We start from the raw sequence: 22,135 nt of genomic DNA, 5'->3' as shown, positions 1-22,135 counted from the left end.
GAAGGACACCGTGGGATCTATAACGTCCACAATTGAATTCAGCAGTGACAAAACAAATCAAGTCAAGGTCATATTGATCCTATTTTTCAATGACTCTTGAAACAGGGAAAATGTCAGAGTAAGTCGTGTTGTAAAATGTGCACAGAGGTGGCAGTGTGTGTTAACTTTACGACAGTATAGAGTAAAATTGATCAAGTATAGATTAAGTATAGAGTAACAGTATAGATTAAGAGTAAAACTCTCCTGTTTGTGAGTGAGGCCAGGTGAGGACTTGGGCACAAGGTACAAGCAGAAACACATTGCGCTTTAGGAGGAAACAGTATGGACCGTTTGACTGGTGCACCGCAGGCCATGGTGGCGAGGTTGGCTGTGGAAGCTTGGAGAGGGGGCATAAGACTCTTTCATGGGGTTGTCTTGTGGGGTGGGACAACCCGGAAGTTGGAATGCCCACATCTGTGGGCAGCCAATGATACGGACCTGCCGTGCATGGAGGTGGCCCCAACGTCTACGAGGGCCGTGACCATGCTGTGCGTGGTCGTTGTTTGTTTTGGAGATGCAGACCAAATGTGGTCGTTGGAGTTGGAATCGGACCCTTGCAGAGGCAGCATACCTCTCCTCATCGCCATCCTCCTGCCCTGTGCAACACCAAACTGCACTGTCTGAATTGGACCCACAACCAGCTTGTGCCTTCCTTAAGCCCTCGCTCAATCCCCATTGTTGTACGTGTCCTGGAATATATTTTGGTGCCGTAGTTGGGTTACACTATTTTTTTCATATACAATGTCAAGGCTCGTATAAGAGCTAACACACAGAAAGTATAACAAGGGGAGCAGGAGACAAGAGGGACAGGAGAGGGAAGTACAAAACAATGAGGAACAGACACATGAGGAAACCTGTGGAAGGGAGAGGGGTACACGGGGTAAACAAGATGGACACTACAGGGACGTTCAGGAAGGAAAGCAGGGAATATGAAGGTGATGGGTTTGGGCTGGATTAGCAGGGGTAGAAAAGATCAAGATTTTGGGATGGGGGAAGATAAGAGACGGTGGTGAACAGCTATTTTGAAGACCTGGACGGAAGAGTGGGATTGAAGAATGTGTGGGAGTTTATTCCAAAGGCAGGAAAAAAGAGGTATGAAATCATGAATGTGAGCAGTGATCCATGATGCATGCTTAAATGCGAACAACTTTGGTCATTTATCTCCTCTGTACACACATTTCCGTGCCTCATCATTCTTATCTGTGTCTGTCGACCGATTGTTTTTTGCTGTACTATTTTAGCATCCCATCACCCCTTTCCCCCGTATTCATTTCTGTTTATAAACCCCCATTTTAACCATAAGACATTTCCCTGCCTTTTGCTTCCCATGCATTGCACCACCAAGTTTGGCCTTGGATTGGAGCGATCCTTGGGGAATAGTGACATATTGAACACAGTATTTTAGTCACCGTTTCAGTCCTTCGCAGGAGTATTGTACCCAAGGCACAGATGGGCTGTGTTAACAGAACGTCTGACGTGCCAATATTTAAGATACAGTATTAATTTTTTAATCAAACGTATAACATCCATGATGCATGCTGAAACGTGAATAATTCACATTAACAAGCCCACACTTTATAAAAACAGGGAAATTATGTCCTAATTTTATGAATAACTATACTAATAGTTGGATCGTTGTTATTTCTGGACAAATTTACTTTGTAAAGGCAAAGTAACCCAATGGCAATGCAAGCCGCCAATCAGAATTGTTTGTCTATAGAGGATACCGATTCAATGTGGACGTTTGATGTCCAAGCATGAAGTCTGCAGATGCAGAAGGAACGAGGTGGAAATACCTCTAAATTGTCACCAAAATTACATGGGTCAGTTTTGGTCTCAATAGCCTTATCTGCAGTATCAATGTTTGGTTCAAAAGGTGGATGTGCATAGTAAGAGCTCCCCCATGAGGTCACACAACAGCATGTCAGGTTTGATATCCATTGGAATCAAAATGACAGATTGGATACAATCACGTGTCAGAAAGAAAATCTCCAAACTTCTTTCAACTGGTAGAGGATGGTGGTAGGCTGAAAGAAAAACTGAAAAAGACCTTTGCATACCGATATGTACATGCAATGCGAAGAAAATATGGTGATGGGTTGTGCTTTGGTGACTCTGTCCGTCAGGTGGCGTTCCGAGATTCCAGAGGGGTTCAAGCGGGTTAAAATTGTGGATCTGTGACGGCCCACTGCAGATATTTAACTCTGTTGCTCTCATTTCCCAACAGATATAGCTGTTTCTTTGGGTTAAAATAGCAAAAAGTGTTGTCAAGCTGGCAGATTTGAGGACAACGGACCCTCACCATAGTACTGCATTAAGCTGTCAGTTCATCGTTCTTAAAACTGTTACAGTAAGACACATGTTACAGTAAGTACAAAGCACATGCTGATTTTCAGTTTGGAGAAAATATGCACAAACATACTTGTCATGATGGAGAGTTTCAAGTCTGTACATGCTCTCCCAATACTTTTAGTAACATACTGTAGTAGCCAAAAAAAAAACTTTCTGAATATAACTGAACTGCACTGAAATGTGTGTTGTGGTGCCAGCAAAAGGCCCTGCAAAAAGAGAAGATATCGTCCTTCGAAAGATATGTTAAGTTGGTTGCCCTGCTTACAATGTTGACATTAATAATCCCATGATATCTTTCACAAGAATAAGACGTTGAATAACTGCCATTACAAAACTTCCGGTGTTCGCTCAGTGAGAAATTGACCATCTCGGCTCAATCGGACTTTCGAGATCCGTAATGGCGGAAATTGCGTGAATGGAGACCTTCCAACATGACATCTGTTCGGATCATTACCTCCTCTTCCATGGAAGGTGGACGGAGGTTATGTTTTCACCACTGTCTGTTTGTGAGCAGGATATCTCAAAAAAGTCATGAATGGATTTGGATGAAACTTGGTGGAAAGGTTGGGTGTGTGACAAGGACGAATTGGTTAGATTTTGGAGAAGATCCGGGTCTAGATCCGGATATGGGAATTTTTGATTTTTTTTTTTTAAGTGATTCTTTGCCATTGAGAGATTGGGCCAAAAACAATATATAGCACGATATTTCAAAATGTTGTAGATGGATTCGGACGAAATTTGGTGGACAGGTTGGGAAGGTGACACAAACCAGCCGATTAGATTTTGGCTGAGGTCCAGATGCAGATCCAGCCCATCAGTGGGATACAAAACATAAACTGTTCAGCCTGGTGGAGGAACGCGTTCTCGTTAATATATTGAGTTAAACATCACATGTATCACCCTTTGCTTCCCTAAACTGCTAAACACACATTCAAATAAATAAATAACAAAAAGCTTCAACACATTGGTGACTGTAATTTATCCACAATACATCAGAATGTTTTCAATGTTGCTTATTGTCAACAATATATGCTAATGACCTGTTAGTACATGCTGGGGGTCACCAGTGCCCTGGCCACCATGGTTGTTTTGAAATTCCCTGAGCTCTCTCTTTGCCTGCGAAGCAAGCTCCGGAGCACGGTGCACGCTCTTGTGCTGCTGCTCAATTTGCTTGCGCAGCTGCTCCTGCAGAGAAAAATTCCACAATCCATGAAGGATAACCTCAACACAGAGATTGCAAACAAGTTATTAGTAGAACACAACAAGAGAGTTGGTGTCAAAGCCACCCAATGCTCGCCTGTTTATGCATTTATCGTTTTTAAAAGACTAGTCTAATAATATTTTTTATAAAGCATTGCAGTGAAATCTGATCCAAATAATTTTAAAGCAATATATGTATTTGTATATTGTAATCAGTAAAAAATAGTGTGGTAGATAAAAACATTAGAAAGGAAATAACTTGCACCAAAAACGTTAACATTTTCACGCTCACGCTCACGCTGGGGGTATCGCTATAGCTCTCTGTTCTTCGAACAGGCGAGCTAACAAAAACTGTAAAATGTGCTGACCAAGGAACTATGAAAAAACAAGTTCGATCACCCATTCACCCAGAAAGTAGTTGCTAAAACAGGGCTCCACATTAACTTCAATTTTTTGAGGGTGCACTTCTGGGTACCCATTTTTGTGATGGTTTTTTTTTTTTTTGGCTGTTGAAGTCTAATTTTGGGAGTCTGGAAAAACAAATAAAAACGAACAGAAAAAGAAAACTAAAACTTATTTTTGAAAAGGATGAATGAAGGGGGATAATAGAATATGAGCAATTTTTCACCCAAAAACATAAAGATTATAAAAACAATCTCCTTTCGATCATCGGTAGATTTCAATAGTGCGAGGAATATCGAAACGGCCATAGTCTTGTGTCTCAAGCCCACATAGTGGAAAAGTCGTTATTTCGGATGGAGCGAGTTCAGACGTGATCATCAAATTGTGAGTCGGAATCGACCAATCGTTATCACATCTTAGTTTGTGTATTTGCAAGTTCACTGCATCTTTGCGCAGACCACAGGAAAGTGTCGTGCATTTGAGAATTATTGGTAGGACTTCTAAATTTGGTGATATTTGATCGTACTAAGTGGATTGAAAAAAAAACTTGTCACTCAAATCATGGCGATCATAAATTTGGGGTCAACAATGATGTTCATTTTGAGATTTTGTTTGAGGGTGCCCGACTGGGCATTCAAAACCCAACCACTTGCCTTTGCTACGCACACCCTCCTGCCCCCCTCACCTATGAACTCCCTTTACTGCCGAAAACCCTCCAGTGTACAACCACCAGTTTTCAACTCGTTCTATCCAGTGTTTCAGGAGTGCATCAAGGTAAAAAAAAAATACTTAAACAAATAGACACTTCTCCAAATATATATATATATATATATATATATATATATATATATATATTTGGCTAAAATATTTGGGGTTGGCTAAAAAGAAGTGGGATAGTCAGAGAGATGAAGAAAGTCGGCAGGAGTACAAGGAGTGGCGTCGAAAAGCAAAAAGAGAGGTGGCTAAGGCCAAGGAAAAGGCATATGACGAGCTGTATGAGAAGTTGGATACAAAAGAAGGGGAAAAGGATTTGTACCGATTGGCAAGACAGAGGGACCGAGCTGGGAAGGATGTGCTGCAGGTTCGGGTGATAAAGGACGCAAATGGGAATGTGCTGACGAGCGAGGAGAGTGTGTTGAGAAGGTGGATGGAGTACTTTGAGGAGCTGATGAATGAAGAAAATGAGAGAGAGAGAAGGTTGGAAGAGGTGGAGATAGTGAATCTGGAAGTGGGGTGGATCAGTAAGGATGAAGTGAGGACTGCTATGAAGAAGATGAAAAGTGGAAAGGCGGTTGGCCCAGATGGAATACCAGTGGAGGCATGGAAGTGCTTAGGAGAGATGGCAGTGGGGTTGTTAACCAGATTGTTTAATAAAGTCTTGGAAAGTGAGAGGATGCCGGAGGAGTGGAGATTAAGTGTACTGATTCCGATTTTCAAGAATAAGGGTGATGTGCAGAGCTGTGGAAATTACAGAGGGATAAAGTTGTTAAGCCACACCATGAAGTTGTGGGAAAGAGTAGTGGAAGCTCGGTTGAGAGGAGAGGTGACGATCTGTGAGCAGCAATATGGGTTTATGCCAGGAAAGAGCACCACTGATGCGATGTTTGCTTTGAGGATGTTGATGGAGAAGTATAGGGAAGGCCAGAAAGAGTTACATTGTGTGTTTGTGGATTTAGAGAAAGCTTATGATAGGGTGCCAAGAGAGGAGTTGTGGCATTGTATGAGGAAGTCGGGAGTGGTGGAGAAGTATGTGAGGATCGTGCAGGATATGTATGAGGACAGTGTGACAGCGGTGAGGTGTGCGGTAGGAATGACGGACCGGTTTAAGGTTAAAGTGGGATTGCACCAAGGATCGACTCTGAGCCCTTTCCTGTTTGCAATGGTGATGGACAGGTTGACGGACGAGATCAGACTGGAGTCTCCATGGACCATGATGTTCGCGGATGACATCATGATCTGTAGGGAGAGTAGGGAGCAGGCTGAATCGAGCCTTGAGAGGTGGAGGTACGCACTGGAGAGAAGGGGAATGTTAGTCAGTAGGAGAAAGACGGAGTACATGTGCGTAAATGAGAGGGAGGGTGGTGGTATGGTGCGGTTGCAAGGAGTTGAGGTGGGGAAGGTGGATTGGTTTAAATACTTGGGATCAACTGTCCAAAGTAACGGAGAGTGTGGGAGAGAAGTGAAAAAGAGAGTGCAGGCAGGATGGAGTGGGTGGAGAAGAGTTGCAGGAGTGATTTGTGACAGAAGGGTAGCTGCAAGAGTGAAGGGGAAAGTATACAAGACGGTAGTGAGACCAGCTATGTTGTATGGTTTGGAGGCGGTGGCGCTAACAAAAAGACAGGAAGCAGAGCTGGAGGTGGCAGAGTTAAAGATGCTGCGATTCTCGTTGGGAGTGACGAGGATGGATAGGATAAGAAATGAGTGTATTAGAGGGACAGCGCAGGTAGGACGGTTTGGAGACAAAGTGAGAGAGGCGAGATTGCGATGGTTTGGACATGTGCACAGGAGGGAAACGGAGTATATCGGGAGAAGGATGTTGAAGATGGAGCCGCCAGGCAGGAGGAGAAGAGGAAGGCCAAAGAAGAGGTTCATGGATGCGGTGAGGGCGGACATGCGGGTGGTTGGAGTGTCAATGGAAGATGTGGAGGATAGAGCAAAATGGAGACAGTTGGTCCGCTGTGGCGACCCCTAGCGGGAGCAAGCCGAAAGAGGAAGAAGAAGAAGATATATATATATATATATATATATATATGTTCTGTGGCACGACTCCTCATACATAAATAAATATTTTAAATGCAAGAGGATTGATTCCCGACAGAGCATCGACCTGGGAATTTGCATGTGCAGTCCAAGCTTTGTCCCTCTCATGGCCAAGGAAGTGACGCACCACCGCCCAAGCCAATGTGAGATAAGGGACGGGCATCCATCACGTGATATACGATGCTCACCAAAAATGCCATTATTTCATGTTTTTGCCGCAATTTGATGAAGAATCAAACATTTATATTGTGAGATTGACCTTCCGTAAGTTAAAATAATGTGGTACAGCTAATTTCAGGGAAATTGGTGCAGAGGTTTCGAAACGTACAATGAACAAACAAGCGCAAGGTATGGTGGCATCCATGTGTTTTTTTTACTGTCTCTCTTGCGGTCTAGCTTTCTGCAATCTCAGCCTTCCGACCCTCCCGTTATCCCACAGCCCTTACTGGTTAAACTCCCAAAATATCGGCCGACTACACGTCCACTCTTTTGATCCTCTTTTCTACCTTTTGTGGAAGTGCCTTCCTGAGTCAGCTAAACACAAGTCTTCCCTCCAGAACCACAAGTTAGTGAAACACCACCATCTCATTTCATCTCCCATCCATAGCCACGACAGTTTCAACCCCCATTAACCCCACCAACTAAACCCAACCATCTCACTTGCAGGTTCCTGTGTCTGTGTCCATCTCCTCTTTCCCTATCTGCTTATTCCCCTGCTTATTGTGTCCAACTGTGGACCCACTTCCCCACTGTTAGTTGCCTTTTCATCCTCTGTCACATCACTTTTTCACGATCCTCAATCCGGCATTTTTTTAGATCCTCGTGGAGGATCTCTAAGTCTTACTCACGTTGTTGTTCTTGTGGACTTTTTTGTTTCACAGCCGACAGTTTTCATCAAAACTTCCTGAAACTTGGCATATACATGTAAAAATACCCTGCGCAGACAGTAACCATCTCCGATTTTGAAAATTCCTCATAGAAAAAAAGTTATGACGTCAAAATATCTCCGCTAATGGAAATCGCCTAAAAAATTATCTCCGAAACTAGGCAAGCTTTTTGAATTCTGTTTGTGGGAATCGAACAGGGCATTAGCAGAGATGAATTACCGCATATATGATATGATACATCACTATGACGTCATAAAAATTTATATGACGTCACTCCTATTTTTTTGACATTTTTTGTTTCACAACCCAGAGTTTTCATCGGATCTTCGTGAAACTTGCCATGTATATGCAGAAATAAAAGCCCACGCGCAGGCAGTAACCATCTCCGATTTTGGAAATTCTTCTGAGAAAAAAAGTTGACGTCATAATATCGCCGCGAATGGAAATCGCCGAGACCATTATCTCCGAAACTAGGCAAGCTGTTTGAATTTTGTTTGCGGGAATCAAGCCGGGCATTAGCACAGATAATTTATCGCAAACCTGATACATCACAATGACATCATATTCGTTATGACGTCATCATTAAGAAGACGAGGATCTTAGCTCATTTGAGCTTGTTTTTTTTTTTTAAAACTAAGCAATCAAGGGCACATGAGAACCAGCATGGTAAGTATAATCACACAAAATGAAAAAACACTATGCTTTCTATTTATATTAGTGGCACACAGAAATGAGGAAGATAAATGATAAGAAACCTTCTTCACATCCTGTTGGCATTTCCTATCAAACTCGTCCTGACGTTGCTTTTGCATGATGCACTGTTCTTGAGCTATTCTCTGCTCCTCCTCTTCTTCCTCCCGCCGTCGCAGCTCGGATTCTGCCTGTCGTCTCTTTTGTCGCTCCTCCATTTGCTCTGCTAGCGCTTTCTATCAAAGAATGAAAAAAAACAAGGAATTAAACTCACTAAAATGATAAACTAAATTCTTATCAAGGGGGATGAATAAAATTATATAAATTGTGAAATATACAATTGAGAACAGGAAGAAATGGTACGGAAGGTTATGCTGAACAAAGGAGTGAGGGTGTAAAAGAGAGAGAAAAGGCAAGAGGTTGGAAGGAGATTGGAATAAATAAAAAAATTAAAGGAAAGGGATGTTTATGTGGCATGTGGTTGAGAAACATAGGCAAAGTGTTTGCCATTTTTAACATAAATGTATGTCCCTTAATACAACATGGATGTAAAGTCCTAAGAAAGGGAAATGGATTTGTACAGCTTCAATGGATCGAGACCACATGGAACGCCACGAGCCAACAGCTATGGTTAGACCACCCACTCCTCTTGCCTCACTCCCAAATCAGAATGCAGTTGTCACTTCATAGGACAGGATTTGCACTGTAAAAATACTCAACTCAAACTCAAAGACACTTGTTCCAACTCATTAATAATGGTAATGATGTAAAGTGGGATTTCCACACCTACTAGATTCTCACCTGATGCTGCATCTGTTTTATCCTGTTCCTTTCACGCTCTTCCAACTGCGCTGGGTCCATCAAGACAGCCGTGTTTCGTGGGTAGCTGACAGGAAGTCCACACGGTATTATACGATAGCAGAAATCCCAACATTCACAATACAGTAAGTACTTTGGTATTAGTTCGTACATTTGGATGGTCAGTCACTTCATCCCACACGTCCTACCCTTCCCTTTGATCTCCTTCTTCCCCTTGCCTATTCTCCCTACAAATGTGGCTCTGTTGTGTCCCTCTTCCGTGTGTGTGTGTGTGTGTGTGTGTGTGTGTGTGTGTGTGTGTGTGTGTGTGTGTGTGTGTGTGTGTGTGTGTGTGTGTGTGTGTGTGTGTGTGTGTGGTGTGTGTGTGGTGTGTGTGTGGTGTGTGTGTGGTGTGTCCTTTGAACTAGGTTATTCTTGTAACCCCATGCACATGAAGCGATAAGTGGGGGTTAAGCATTTGGTTCATGTCCATCTGTCCGTCAGTCCATCTTATCAGTTTATGATCAAGGAACAACTGATTTAAATCGAATGTTATACTATTTTGAACATGAATAGAAAGACAAGTCATTAGTTTGACCATAACTCGGCTCTGAATTCGTCCTGACTACACATGTGCAGAGAGGAGTGAGATGATTTTTGACTCTGTCTGCCTGCCAGGCAGTCAAACAGAATTGAAAATCATTCCAAACAGGAAATTTACTGTTTTTAAGGGTGTCATAATGGACACATACGCCAGGCATGAATAACTAATGTAAAGCGTTAAATCGCGGAAAATGGCAGTAAAACCAGAATCAATTTATTTATAGGACTTTTACAATCTATATTTTAACGATCGGTAAATCATTGTTGTATTAAAATTGAAGTAACACTGCGTGGGGTATCGTGTTTGATGAACTCTCCAGTTATGTTCGAACCCATGTTGTGTTCTCACTCTTACAAGAGCCTCAACTTCATATACAAACTGGAGTTGTTTTTATAAAAAAAAAAAAAATACAAGGTCTAAGGCTCATAATGGAGCTGCCACTTACACACACACACACACACACGTGAAAATACTGACGAGACAAACACTTAATACAGCCACTGAACTTGGGGAGCACTCTGGGTTCCAGCAACGTTACAACAATGGTGCTGCTTTTCTCACCGCACTCAGCGGGGCATTTCCTCAGGAGGAATTTCCTCCTCCACCATGGATGCCAAACGATGGAGATTGTCCGTGCTGTTAATCTTTCAAATGCAAAGCGTCAAGCACGGAAGCAGCACGTACCATTTTTAGTCTTTGGTAAAACCCAGCCAGGATTTGAACCGCTAACCTCCCAGACTCTGAGCAGACGCTCAAACAACCTTGAAGACACTTGTTCCAACACCGTGAACACCTTGCCCCACAAGGTCTTGAGAAAAAAAAACACATGAGAATGGTTACCCCCTCCCTTTTTAAGCCAAGATGTGGAGCTACTGGCAGCCACTTTGGCAGCCAAAAAAATAATGAAATCTCATGTATTATAAAAAATGCAAGTATTATAAGAATACAGGTATTATAAGAATCTCGTGTATTATAACAATGCATTTGGGCAATCACAAACCTTCTGCCAACTCTTCTCAGAGAAACTGACGATTTTCCAATGATCATTGAGAAAATCCCACTCTTCCCTCCAGGTCTTCAAAACAGCTGTTCACCACCATCTCTTATCTTCCCCAATCCAAAACCATGATCTTTTCTACCCCCGCTAATCCACCCCAAACCCACCTCCTTCAAATTCCCTGCTTTCATTCCCGAAAGTCCCTGTAATGTCCATCTTGTATTCCCCATGTTCCCTGCCCCATCCCTCTCCCTTCCACAGATCTCCTAATGTCTCTGTTCCCCACTGCTTTGTGCCTCCCTCTCCTGCCCCTCTTGTCTCTTGCTCCCCTTGTTATACGTTCTGTGTGTTAGCTCTATATGTGTTTGCTGCTATCTTAGCTAAAAAAAAAAAAAAATTGCTCAAAAGAGAGAGTTTTTCTGACAAAGTGAGCTCAGCCGTTGCATCACTGGGCATAGCCATTTTGTCTGAACATCGATGTCCCTTCGCAGGGAGAGCATGGGCGGCAGAATTGATGGGTCGAGATGGCATACAAGTTTGCCAAATTCAGAGCCAAAGAACTGCTAAACTTAACCTTTTTGGAAGTGACTCGTGTTCCACAGTGGTAATAAATGGAAGCTTCCTATCATTCAGGTCTCTGTTCAAAGAGGCATGTGGGAATTGCTTTTTCAGCTTGGAAGGCAAATCTTACTGGTGTTAACTTTGTCTTCCCTTGCAAGAGTCCCTTAAGTGTTTATCCATTCTCAGATATAGTATCAGAATCCAGTGAAGACCAAGCTCCATAGAATGCCACTATTCATTAAAAAAAATCCATACATGCATTGGGACAATACACTGTACAGAGTGTCAGTGCTGCCAAAGCAGTCTCTTGGGCTATTGGGCACAATCCTGGATGGGTCACCACTCCAACACAGAATACTCAAACGGATCAATCATCCCAGCAAGCTGGTACTCATTTTGCTGACCTCAGAAGGATGACAGGCTGAGTCAACCCCACCTGTTATTAATTCAACAGTCAAGCAAGATTTGAACTTATGACCCTAGGATCCCAAGCCCAACACCCTAACCATTAAGCCAACACCATGAATATCAAAAAATGGTGGAAGCATTTTCTTTATTTATTACATTTGCTTATTGATAATGATGTGGTTGTTTATAGACTATTTATTGACCGTCCTAAGATGACCTGACAAGATAGTGGTGGCCATTTTTCTTTAAGCAGCTGCAATGCCGATGAGAATCCCCAGCATGCCACTCATTTAGGTATTGATGGTATCGTTGTCAATGTAGAGTTAATGAGTTGCAGTGTATTCTGGAGATATTAAACAATGCAGTCATGGGCAGTCAACTACATTTGAGATGATAAACTGATTAAGTGAGCAGCTCTCTCCTGGAAAGAATAAAGCTTCCAAAATGTCATTTCAGAAGCTCCCACACAGGTAAGAAGGTAATATTCCATCACATTCCTGACTTTGGACAAGCAATAGTGGCGAATATTGAACGGTCAGGACGTGAGCCACTCATCGCAGAGTGCCGAACATTTGTCCTGTTCTTGTAGCTGGTGCTAATGTGGCTGGCCGAGTAGACCTGCTGGTCAAATGGTAACCTCTATGATGTTAATATTAAAGGACTGGTGGTACCACTGAAAGTAGAGTCAACTGACTAGGATCTCTGTTGTTGAAAACAGTAATTTACCAGGCAATTAAGTAAAAAATTCAACTTAACAGCTTATTTTGGACAGACAAGTGGCATCAAAACATGACAGGATATGCAGTGTCCACAAATTATTCAATGATGGGGTTTGCAGCACATGAAAGGACATTTCTCAAAGTTTTATTAACTTAATTTTCCTTTCCAGGTGTCTCCTGTGACAAGTGACATCACATTTAGTGCAAATTAAATTGCTTCCCGACAAGTAAAAGTGCAATGTGTTGCCTCATTTATAGAGACCAAATCAGCAACAAATGTTCTAAAGGGGCTGTCACACTTTGACGTTTAAGCCAGCATATGGCAAGATCTCAAAATGTATGTAAAACGCTGGCGTACGCTGAACTATTGATGTTTTTTTTAAGTTTTGGGCGTATAATAACGTGTTGGACGTATGCATAACGTATTAGTAACGTACACAGAACGTTTTAATCACATATAGATAACTTATACCAACGAATGCTGAGCGTGTTGTCGGCGTTCACAACCTATGCCCAACGATAGTCTAACTTATCCATAGCGCGGCAGCGTATCGCCGACAATCACATGGCGTAGGCTATTCATAGACTACGGCTCGACGATTCAAATCATAACCGCACTAGACATCGAAGTGTGAAGCTGCTGTCACACCTTGACGTTTTAGCTAGCGTATGCCGACATATGAAAAATTTGCCGAACCAAGCTGGCACACGTCGAATACGTAATGGGTAAGTTTTGTATACGTTAAGAGCACGCTGGCATACGTCGTAGTTTTCTGGCATATGTCGTCATACGCCGAGTACATAGAGAAATTTTCAGCATGTTGAAAATTTCTTGACGTACTCGGCGTATGACACACGTTCCGCATACGCTGGCATAAGTTGTAGGCACACGTCGACACACGTTATTCATAAGTCGAAACACGTTGAGGTAATGGTTAGCATCAGTGTTCCAGACTCCCTGGTTGTTTTTTTTCTTTCTTCTTCAGCACGACGGTGATGTTGACATTTTGATTTCGAGTGCGGTTATGATTTAAATCGTTGAGCGGCAGCCTATTAATTATATTATATTATAACCGCAATAGAAATCGAAGTGTCAACATCACCGTCATACCTAAGAAAATTTTTTTTTTTTAAAAACCAGGGAGTCTGGAATACTGACACTAACCATTACCTTGACGTGGTTCGACTTATGAGTAATGTACAAGTAACGTGTGTCGACGTGTGTCAACGATCGCGTAACGTGCCTACAACACGTTACTCATCTTCTTCTTCTTTCGGCTGCTCCCATTAGGGGTCGTCACAGCAGACCATCCGTTATGATCCGCATAATGATTTGGCACAGGTTTTACGCCGGATGCCCTTCCTGACGCAACCCTGGTCGCCTCTTACGACACAGGGATATTGTACACCTATTCTAACACAAGCCCAGTATACTGGTAATCACTTCACCGACCTTGGAAGGATGACAGGCTGAGTCAACCTCCTGGTGTGTATTAATTCAAGCGGCCAACGGGGCTTGAACTCAGGACCTTTTGGATCCCAAGCCGCTACCCTAACCACTACGCCAACACGTTACTCATAGGTTAGAAATGTTTCGGGTACGCTAAACATTACCTCGACGTGTTTCGACTTATGAGTAACTTACAAGTAACATGTGCCGACGTGTGTCAACGATCGCGTAACGTATGGCCTACAACTAATGGCCAGCATTATGCGGAACGTGCGAGTCATACGCTGGCATACATCGAAAAATTTCAAGCATGGAAAATTTGTCTAACACCTCGGCATACAGACGTATGCCAGCGTACTACGAAAAAAAAAAGCCAGCATACGACGTATGCCAGCGTACTACGAAAAAAAAAGCCAGCATACGACGTATGCCAGCATACTACGAAAAAAAAGCCAGCGTACGACGTATGCCAGCGTGCTCTTAACGTATACAAACTTACCCATAACGTATTCGACCTGTGCCAGCGTTTTAGCCAAATTTTGCATACGTCAGGCATACGCTGGCTAAATCGTCAAGGTGTGACAGGGCCTTAAACGAAGCTTGAGACGACAGATGGAAGGCAGCCACCATCGAGAAAAATGATCCGTGAGTGACACAAAACATTTATGGAGACTGTCAGCATCATGCAGAGGAAGGGGGCAGGCCGGCCAAGCACAAGTGGTGAGGATGTTGAACACGTTTACGAGTCGTTCCAGTGCAGTCCCCACAAGTCCATTCTGAATCCGATGATCATCGACAAATCTTAACAATAAAACTTTGAGAAATGTTCTTTCACCTGCAGCAAACCACATCATAGTACCTCATTTCATTTTTTTTTTTTTAATTAGTTTCACTTTGGAATGGAAATTTATGGACACCCTGTATACAAACATCAAAATGATGAGGGAAGGAAGTAGACAATAAGTGCAGGCTAAATTGCAAAAAATTTAAACAGAAAAGAAAGGAATTTGAGCAGGATACCGTCACCAAACTGAATCGCCAACATCACCTTGATGTTGAGGGAAACAACTTTCTTTTGGCATTCAGCTCTTGTATCCATGTGTAAAAAAGAAGAGAAGAGCAGTGACTTGATCCAGAGCAGAGTGCATCATGAACTGAGGATTTGTGAGAATGTTTTTTTTTTGTTTTAAGAGGTTCCTGGATGGTGCTTTTGATGACACCCTTCACTGACTTTGGCAATGATTGAGATGGATGATCGAATGAAGGGATCACAGGATGGCCTTGAGGTATGCACACTCGCCTTGAAGCTATCTCGCCTGGGTTTTAATCCTGACCTCCATTGGCCCGCAAAAGTATTCACCCCTCCCCCTCCAAAGTTTTCACATTTTGATGCCACCTGAGCTTGTTTCATAATGCTTTCAAATAAAACTTAATATATAGTCTTCACAAACTACTCCAAAGTGATAAAGCAAAAAATGCAGATAAAATGTGAATAAGTTTGATGAACAGAGAAAATCTGATGATTCTCAGTTCCATAAGTATTCAAAACCCTGTACCTAATTAACCCTAAATCATTTCTGGAACAAATTATTTGTTTGCAAGGTTACAAAATAAGTGTAATAGGTTTCACCTGAATGTAATCAGTGGTTGAACTTAAAAATTAAATTCCCCCACTTAATTCTCTTAAATTAAATAATTCTTAAAATTAAATTCTCTCCCCCTCCCCCTCTCTTGCCCCTCTCTCTGTAAATGTATTCACAAATGTCTACCAAGCACAACAATTAATTCAAACCTTGGGGAAAAAACAGCTTAACCCTTGAGAAACAGCTGTTTCCCATGAGAAAATTCAAACCTTGGGATTAATTAATAATTTGAACAATTAATTCAAACCTTGGGAAAAAACAGCTTTCAAACCTTGGGAAACACTTGGGAAACAGCTGAAACGGATGAAGAACGATATCAAACCTTGAAAAGGCACATACTCAGGTCCACAGCGTCGATTGTGACGTCATACCAAACAAAGAAGAAGAATTGTGATATCAATCGTGCAAAAAACAAAAACAATAAATAAGTAAACATTAATTGTGACGTCATTCGTGACGTCATAGCACAGTGTCCTGTCATTGGTTGACAGACGTTATTGGTCATTATTGGTTGACAGACAATATATAGGTCGTTATTGGTTGACAGACATTGGTCGTTGTATCACGTTATTCTTTTTATTACTGCCAATTATTGTGCTATTATTATTGTTAATATGCTGTTATCATTATTCTGAGATATCTTTGGGAAAAAATGGCATGATAAGGTGGAACGACACTTCAGCTGCGATATATACACCTTTCCAACACTGAAAAAAGTAATAAAATGGCCGTAACTTGGGAACCGCTTGTCCGATCGATATCAAATCTAGAAAAGGCACATCTGCGGGGCCCCGGCAATATTCCTGGCAAGTTTCAATCAGATCGGACCAGCGGTCGTTGAGAAATGGCGGTCGCAGACAGACACACACACACACACACACACACACACACACACACACACACACACACACACACACACACACACACACACACACACACACACACACACACACACACACACACACACACTGCTGGAATTATAGGTAGATGGTATAGTAGTGCCTGTCCAAAGAAAATGCCCAAAATTGTCAATTTGGCAGCCATTTTGTTTATGCTAATTCGATGCTCAAAAACTTAAAATTCAGCTTGGGAACAGGGCTCGTCAAATTCAGCATACATTAATTATGTTAAAAAGTCATGTTCCTAACTTTTACTAAAAAATGCTTCTCGGATGCACATTTCTCAGAAATACGTCTAGTCTATTATTGCGAGACTTGAAGATTGCAGTCCATCGCCGATCCTCATCAAACTTGGGAGAAAACTCAGTTGGGGAACGTCAGACATCCCACAGTGTCCTTCATAAATACTCACATGGGGTTTATTGCAAAGGGAGTGGGCCAAGATGGATGATCACCTCAACACTAATTGATAAATATGCTTGAGAACAACTTACTGTTATCCTTTATAGTGTTATGATGGGATCAGCCACAGCCCGTTATAATATAACGATGTTCAGTGAGTTTCCACCGTAAATTGGACATTTGATTCTCTACCACCAAAACAAAAATTAATGAAGCGAGAGACCGTCTCTCAAAAGTTTATAACGATGTATATCTTAAGGTTGTGCTCCAGTTCAATCACTTCCCTCTCTCAGGGACAGCTGAGAGCAAGTCAGAGACCAAATCAGTAAAGGAAGTAAATTTCTGATTTTTACACCTAATCTGAAACTTTATGTCAGCTGGTTTCTTCAGTAAGCACAAGCAGTGTGTTACTAATAAAAGGGTATTCATCTCCACGTTTCCTGCACCCAGTATCCCTGATCTAAACATTTATTACAACATAAAGACTCCTCTTCCTATGCGAGAAGATCTTACCTGGACTTCAGCTGATAAGAAATTGGCTTCTCAACAGCTTGGGTAGTGTCTGAGACAGTTGCTATGAAACGGCTTTGGACTGGCTCTGTAGATTGGGAACAATCAGTGTGTTGCCCTGACTGCGACTGCCCCAACAACGGTAGTGGCTTCGGTCGAAATGAATCAAAGTGCTTCTCGAACTGACTATGGTCACTGTCCTGGAATGAAATAAATCTTGAATAGAATCAGCAAGTAGGAGCAATGTGTGGATAATTGTAAAAAAAAAAAAATTTTGAGAAAAACAAATCATGTACTCACTGCATAACGACGCTGCCTCTCCTGTGCTCGACGCAGTTGTGCCTCATCACGTTGTCTGTTAAGCTCTTCTAGCCAGCGCTGCCGTTCCACTGCTCGGTTATCCACAGAAGCCGCGTGATTACATCCAGACCCAGCCTCAGGAAGTTCCAAAGAAGCCTTATTCTCCAAAAGAACCTGAGGATGCTGCACGGTGTCGCGGTTCTCGGAGACATCTTCATCGTGGAATAAGATTTGCTGCATGATTGTGCAATGTGATAACAGATAAACAATCATGTGTCTGATTGCTGGTATGCGTACCACATTAAAAAAAAAAATTCACAAGCAATTGCAATACATCTCCTCTCCCTTCCCTGTCCCCTTAATCCACCAGATCAATGTTTATCAGCTTTCGTCTGGGGGGGGTTGTGGCAAGGTATTTCCTTGTGCCAACTCTTGTCTAGATTGGCCTAAATAAAAATACTTGGCTGACCAGTAAACTAAATTTCACATCCAACTTTGACATTTGAACTGCTGTGGAATTTAAATAAAAACATTAAACAAATATTTATACTTCAATCTATGTATGGTTATGGTATTGTTCCACCGATTCTTGTCTGGACTGTTTGAAATTAGAAGCATAGAAAGCCAGAAACCTTAATTTTGCAGGCAATTTTGATCTTTCAACCCTGTGCATTGATAACCACTCAAAGCAGAGATATACAGAACAACTTTAAGTCGCGATACAGAGATGTTTGAAAGCACCTTTGTGCCAACTTTCATCAGTATCGAATAAAATGCAAGGGAAATGGCAAAGTAAAATGTGTAATTACCTCCGCTATTGAAGGTGGACAGAGGCTGTGTTTTCACACCTGTCTGTCTGTCCTATCTATGAGCAGGATATCTCAAAAAGTTATGGGTGGATTCTAATGAAACTTAGCGGACAGTTTGGTGAAGATCCAGATCCAGATCCAGATCTGATAAAAAAAAAATTATGTTTAGAGTGATTCTTCACCATTGATAGATGGAGCCAAAAACTACATATCAGTTACAAATGGATGCGGATACAAGTTGGTAGTTGAGTTGGGTAGGTGACAAGAACAAGTTGATTCGATTTTGGTTAAGGTCCGGATGTAGATCTAGCCTTTTAGTGAGATACAAGACGTAAACTGTTCAGTCCAGTGGAGATACGCGCTCTACGGAGTGCCGTTCTAGTTTTTGGAGTTTCATCTTTAACACCTTTAAAATCGGATCAGGGACCGAAATCGAAAAAAATGAAAATATTTTAAAAGGGTGCCTGGGCACATTGGACATAGGTACCTCCCATGCCAAATTCTATGAGGATTGCCTAAAAAATGAAGAAATGGTAGGAGGGCCGACAAGGGAAAAAGAATAATAAGAAGAAGAAGAACAATAACAAGAAGAACAGGAACTAGAGGAAGATGACCAGCAAACTAAAAGGAGGTGCTTACCTTCTTTTGCGAAGGCACTCGATCAGTCCTCCACCAAGTGTCCCAGCCCTCAACATTCTGCTGAGTCGACATTTCTTTTTGCCGCTGTTGACGTTTCAGCTGCACCTGTTCCTCTGCACATTCAAATGTACACCGTAAAATGATGGGACTCTAAAGACTATGACAATGAACACAATGTGGTATCACAAAAAAAAAAAAAAATATGCTCACCAAGTTCCCTTATCCACTGCGCTCTATTGCTCTGCAGTTTGTCCTTCATCTTCATTCGTTCTCCAATCATGTTCCATAACCCTCCATATGCTTCTTGAGCACCATTCGTTTCCCCATTTTGTCTGCAAGCCAGACAAAGCACGATGTATGTACAAATAAGCTCACGTGTTCAATACGACAATAAAATAATCATTGTACTGCACGAGTTGATTAAAGGTGTGAACACAATAAGATGAAAAGGCCATCACAGCTTAAAAATAAACCCGCAAGGGGATCCTCTTCCGCCTCATTTGGATTTTCCTGTTTGGAATTCTCATTTGAGCACATAGCTGATGATCACAAGTTCAATTCCCATATGTTGACATCATCTTTGTTACCTCTACCACTGAAGGTGGATTGAGGTTTAATATATATATATATATATATATATATATATATATATATATATATATATATATATATATATATATATATATATATATATATTTACCCCTATTTGTCTGTCGATGAGCAGGATATCTCAAAAAGTTATGGACGGATTTGGACAAAACTTGGTGGACAGTGTGTGACAAAGAAGAACAAGGAAGAATGGGTGCGAGAAGATCAAGGAAGAATGGGTGTGTGACAAGGAAGAATTGATTAGATTTTTGCTGAAGGTCCGGATCAGGATTAGGATACTAGAATTTCGAAGTGGTTCTTTCCAATCGAGAGAACAGGGCCAAAAACGATATGCAGTATAGCACGATATCTCAAAATGTTGTGGACGAGTCATGACAAAACTTGGTGGAGAAGTTGGGTAGGTTTCAGGATGAAGCCGATTATATTTTTGTTCAGGTCAGACGCAGGTGTGGCCTATCAGTGTGATACAAAAGGTAAACTTGTTCAGCCTGGCAGAGGTATGCGCTCTTCCGAGTGCCACTCTTGTTACTCATAAAAAAGCATATTCAAGTCTCCGAATTCCAACTTAATGCATATAACAGGCACAAATGCAGGAAATTCTCAAGATCCTTTGTTCACACATTAAGAGCAACAAAGAAAAGCTGACAAAGTTCCAGCCTCAGAAACCAGGTTTGGAGCATCAATGATGTAGCTTCTCCAGCACAGAATACCATAGCAGTGACGAGTGATTCAAGCACAACAATTTTAGCTGAATGCTCAATTAGGGAAGCATCCGCGTGGACATGGTGAACCATTGAAATCAAATGACGGCAAATATAACAAATTTTACAACAGAATAATGCAGTGCTGCAATCATATTTCTCCGAGTAGTTTAGCTTCGGGGCAATGCTGCAAGTGGAATCATTATCTGGATGGATTCTTCACTTTGAGATGGTTTTGGGGAGGGGGGGGGAGGAGGTGAGGATGAGTGGTGAGGGTGTTAATGTAGTGGGTAGAATGTGAAAGGGATAATCTTGCTGCTTTGAAACAAATTGGGGGAAGGGGGCGACACCCCAACCAGCCACGAGGGTGGATCCATGCTTGCTAAGTAAGTAAAGTACGTGATATAAACTGTAGTCAGCTCCTTCACAATCATTCTGAGAAAACTGTTAAAACTAAAACGGCAATCAGCACAGCGCATAAATCCACCAGGCTGAATAGTTTAAGTTTTGTATCCCACTGATAGGCCACATCTGCATTCAGACCTGAACCAAAATCTAATCGGCTCGTTGTCACCTACCCAACTCGTATACCAAGTTTCATCAGAGTCCGTACATAACTGTCTGAGATATCGTGCTATATATCATTTTTGGCCCCATCTCTCAATGGTGAAGAATCACTGAAAAAATTCTGGTGTTCGCATCCGGATCTGGATCGTCACCAGAATCAAATCAATTGGTCCTTGACACACACACCAACCTGTCCAATAAGTTTAATCCGAATCCGTCCATAACTTTTTGAGATATCCTGCTCACAGACAGACAAACAGGGGTGAAAACATAACCTCCATCCACCTTCGTTCGTGGAGGTAATTAAATCTAATAATAGGTTCAAAGACTGCATTTTACTCTTTATGACTCATAAGGCTGGGGCAGTTTCAAAGCTTATGACCCAATTTGCAAGGAATATTATTTTATTCAAAGAGGAAAAGTAAGAAGTTTTGTGTTACAAGAGGGCAAAGGAAAGCCATTCGGTGTGTGCACCGAGTATCCCTTGTCTGCACTATACAGCCTTCAAATTTCTTTATGCTGGGACAAGGCCCCATGTCTTCACAACACAGATGACATTACCCAGTCTATGTATAACGCATTCAAATTACAGTAATGGATTTCCTGCATAGGCATTTGTGTGATGCGTTCTCAAGTCAATGTCAACGCATTGTGATTGTTGTCGTTCAGGTGCCGTTTGAAGTATTTTCAATTGCCAGGGAATGTTGTGCTGATGCGTCATGGCTCAGCCTCGTTCCGAGCGCAGAATGCTAATTGGGGTATTTGTCAACACGGTGTCAACATGCGAATGGAGACAAGGCATTGAGGTGCATGCCAAAGTATGCAAACACAATTTCAAAAGGATGAGAATTAGGTGACCCAGATCCAGCTCATTCCTCTCCACATTTACAAACAACGAGCAATGGTGCTATGACACAACCCTCTGAACTGTTAAAATCTAACAGTGGAAAAAGATTACCATCAATCATTGCAGTATAAAACGGAATCCCTCAAATCATCGAACAATACTTGCCAATGAGAAAGTATTCCTTGTAAATGATGATCCATCAGCATCACCATACGACAATATGTAAAGGTGCATCGTGTAAAGGTGTAAAGGTGCATCTAACCCTGCTTCAGGAGGGAGAGGGTATTGCAAGCCCCCATACCTTCCAGTGCAATGAGGTGTTTTGAATTACACATTTGAATG

At 41.9% G+C, this 22,135-nt stretch overlaps 1 protein-coding gene across 2 annotated transcripts in view; it reads right to left on the bottom strand.

The window, feature by feature from the left end:
- Positions 1-22,135, bottom strand: part of CCDC66 (coiled-coil domain containing 66) — a 50,457-nt gene that overhangs the window by 15,770 nt on the left and 12,552 nt on the right. Inside the window, exons 5-11 of one of the 2 annotated variants that reach the window (XM_085851135.1) lie at positions 19,280-19,401; positions 19,070-19,182; positions 17,622-17,855; positions 17,325-17,521; positions 9,132-9,216; positions 8,396-8,566; positions 3,432-3,576 (exon numbers count right to left, since the gene is read on the bottom strand). In XM_085851135.1, the coding sequence (XP_085707261.1) occupies positions 3,432-3,576; positions 8,396-8,566; positions 9,132-9,216; positions 17,325-17,521; positions 17,622-17,855; positions 19,070-19,182; positions 19,280-19,401 (1,067 nt within the window). The remainder of the gene's footprint in view (positions 1-3,431; positions 3,577-8,395; positions 8,567-9,131; positions 9,217-17,324; positions 17,522-17,621; positions 17,856-19,069; positions 19,183-19,279; positions 19,402-22,135) is intronic. The other variant, XM_085851136.1, reaches the window with a different exon arrangement.

Source organism: Eptatretus burgeri, chromosome 13, assembly GCF_056783735.1.
Source record: "Eptatretus burgeri isolate ZD-2024b chromosome 13, Ebu_testis_v1, whole genome shotgun sequence".
NCBI classification, from domain to species: domain Eukaryota; kingdom Metazoa; phylum Chordata; class Myxini; order Myxiniformes; family Myxinidae; genus Eptatretus; species Eptatretus burgeri.
The sequence above is the reverse complement of the archived record's forward strand: the minus strand, read 5'-3'. Positions and strand labels throughout refer to the sequence as shown.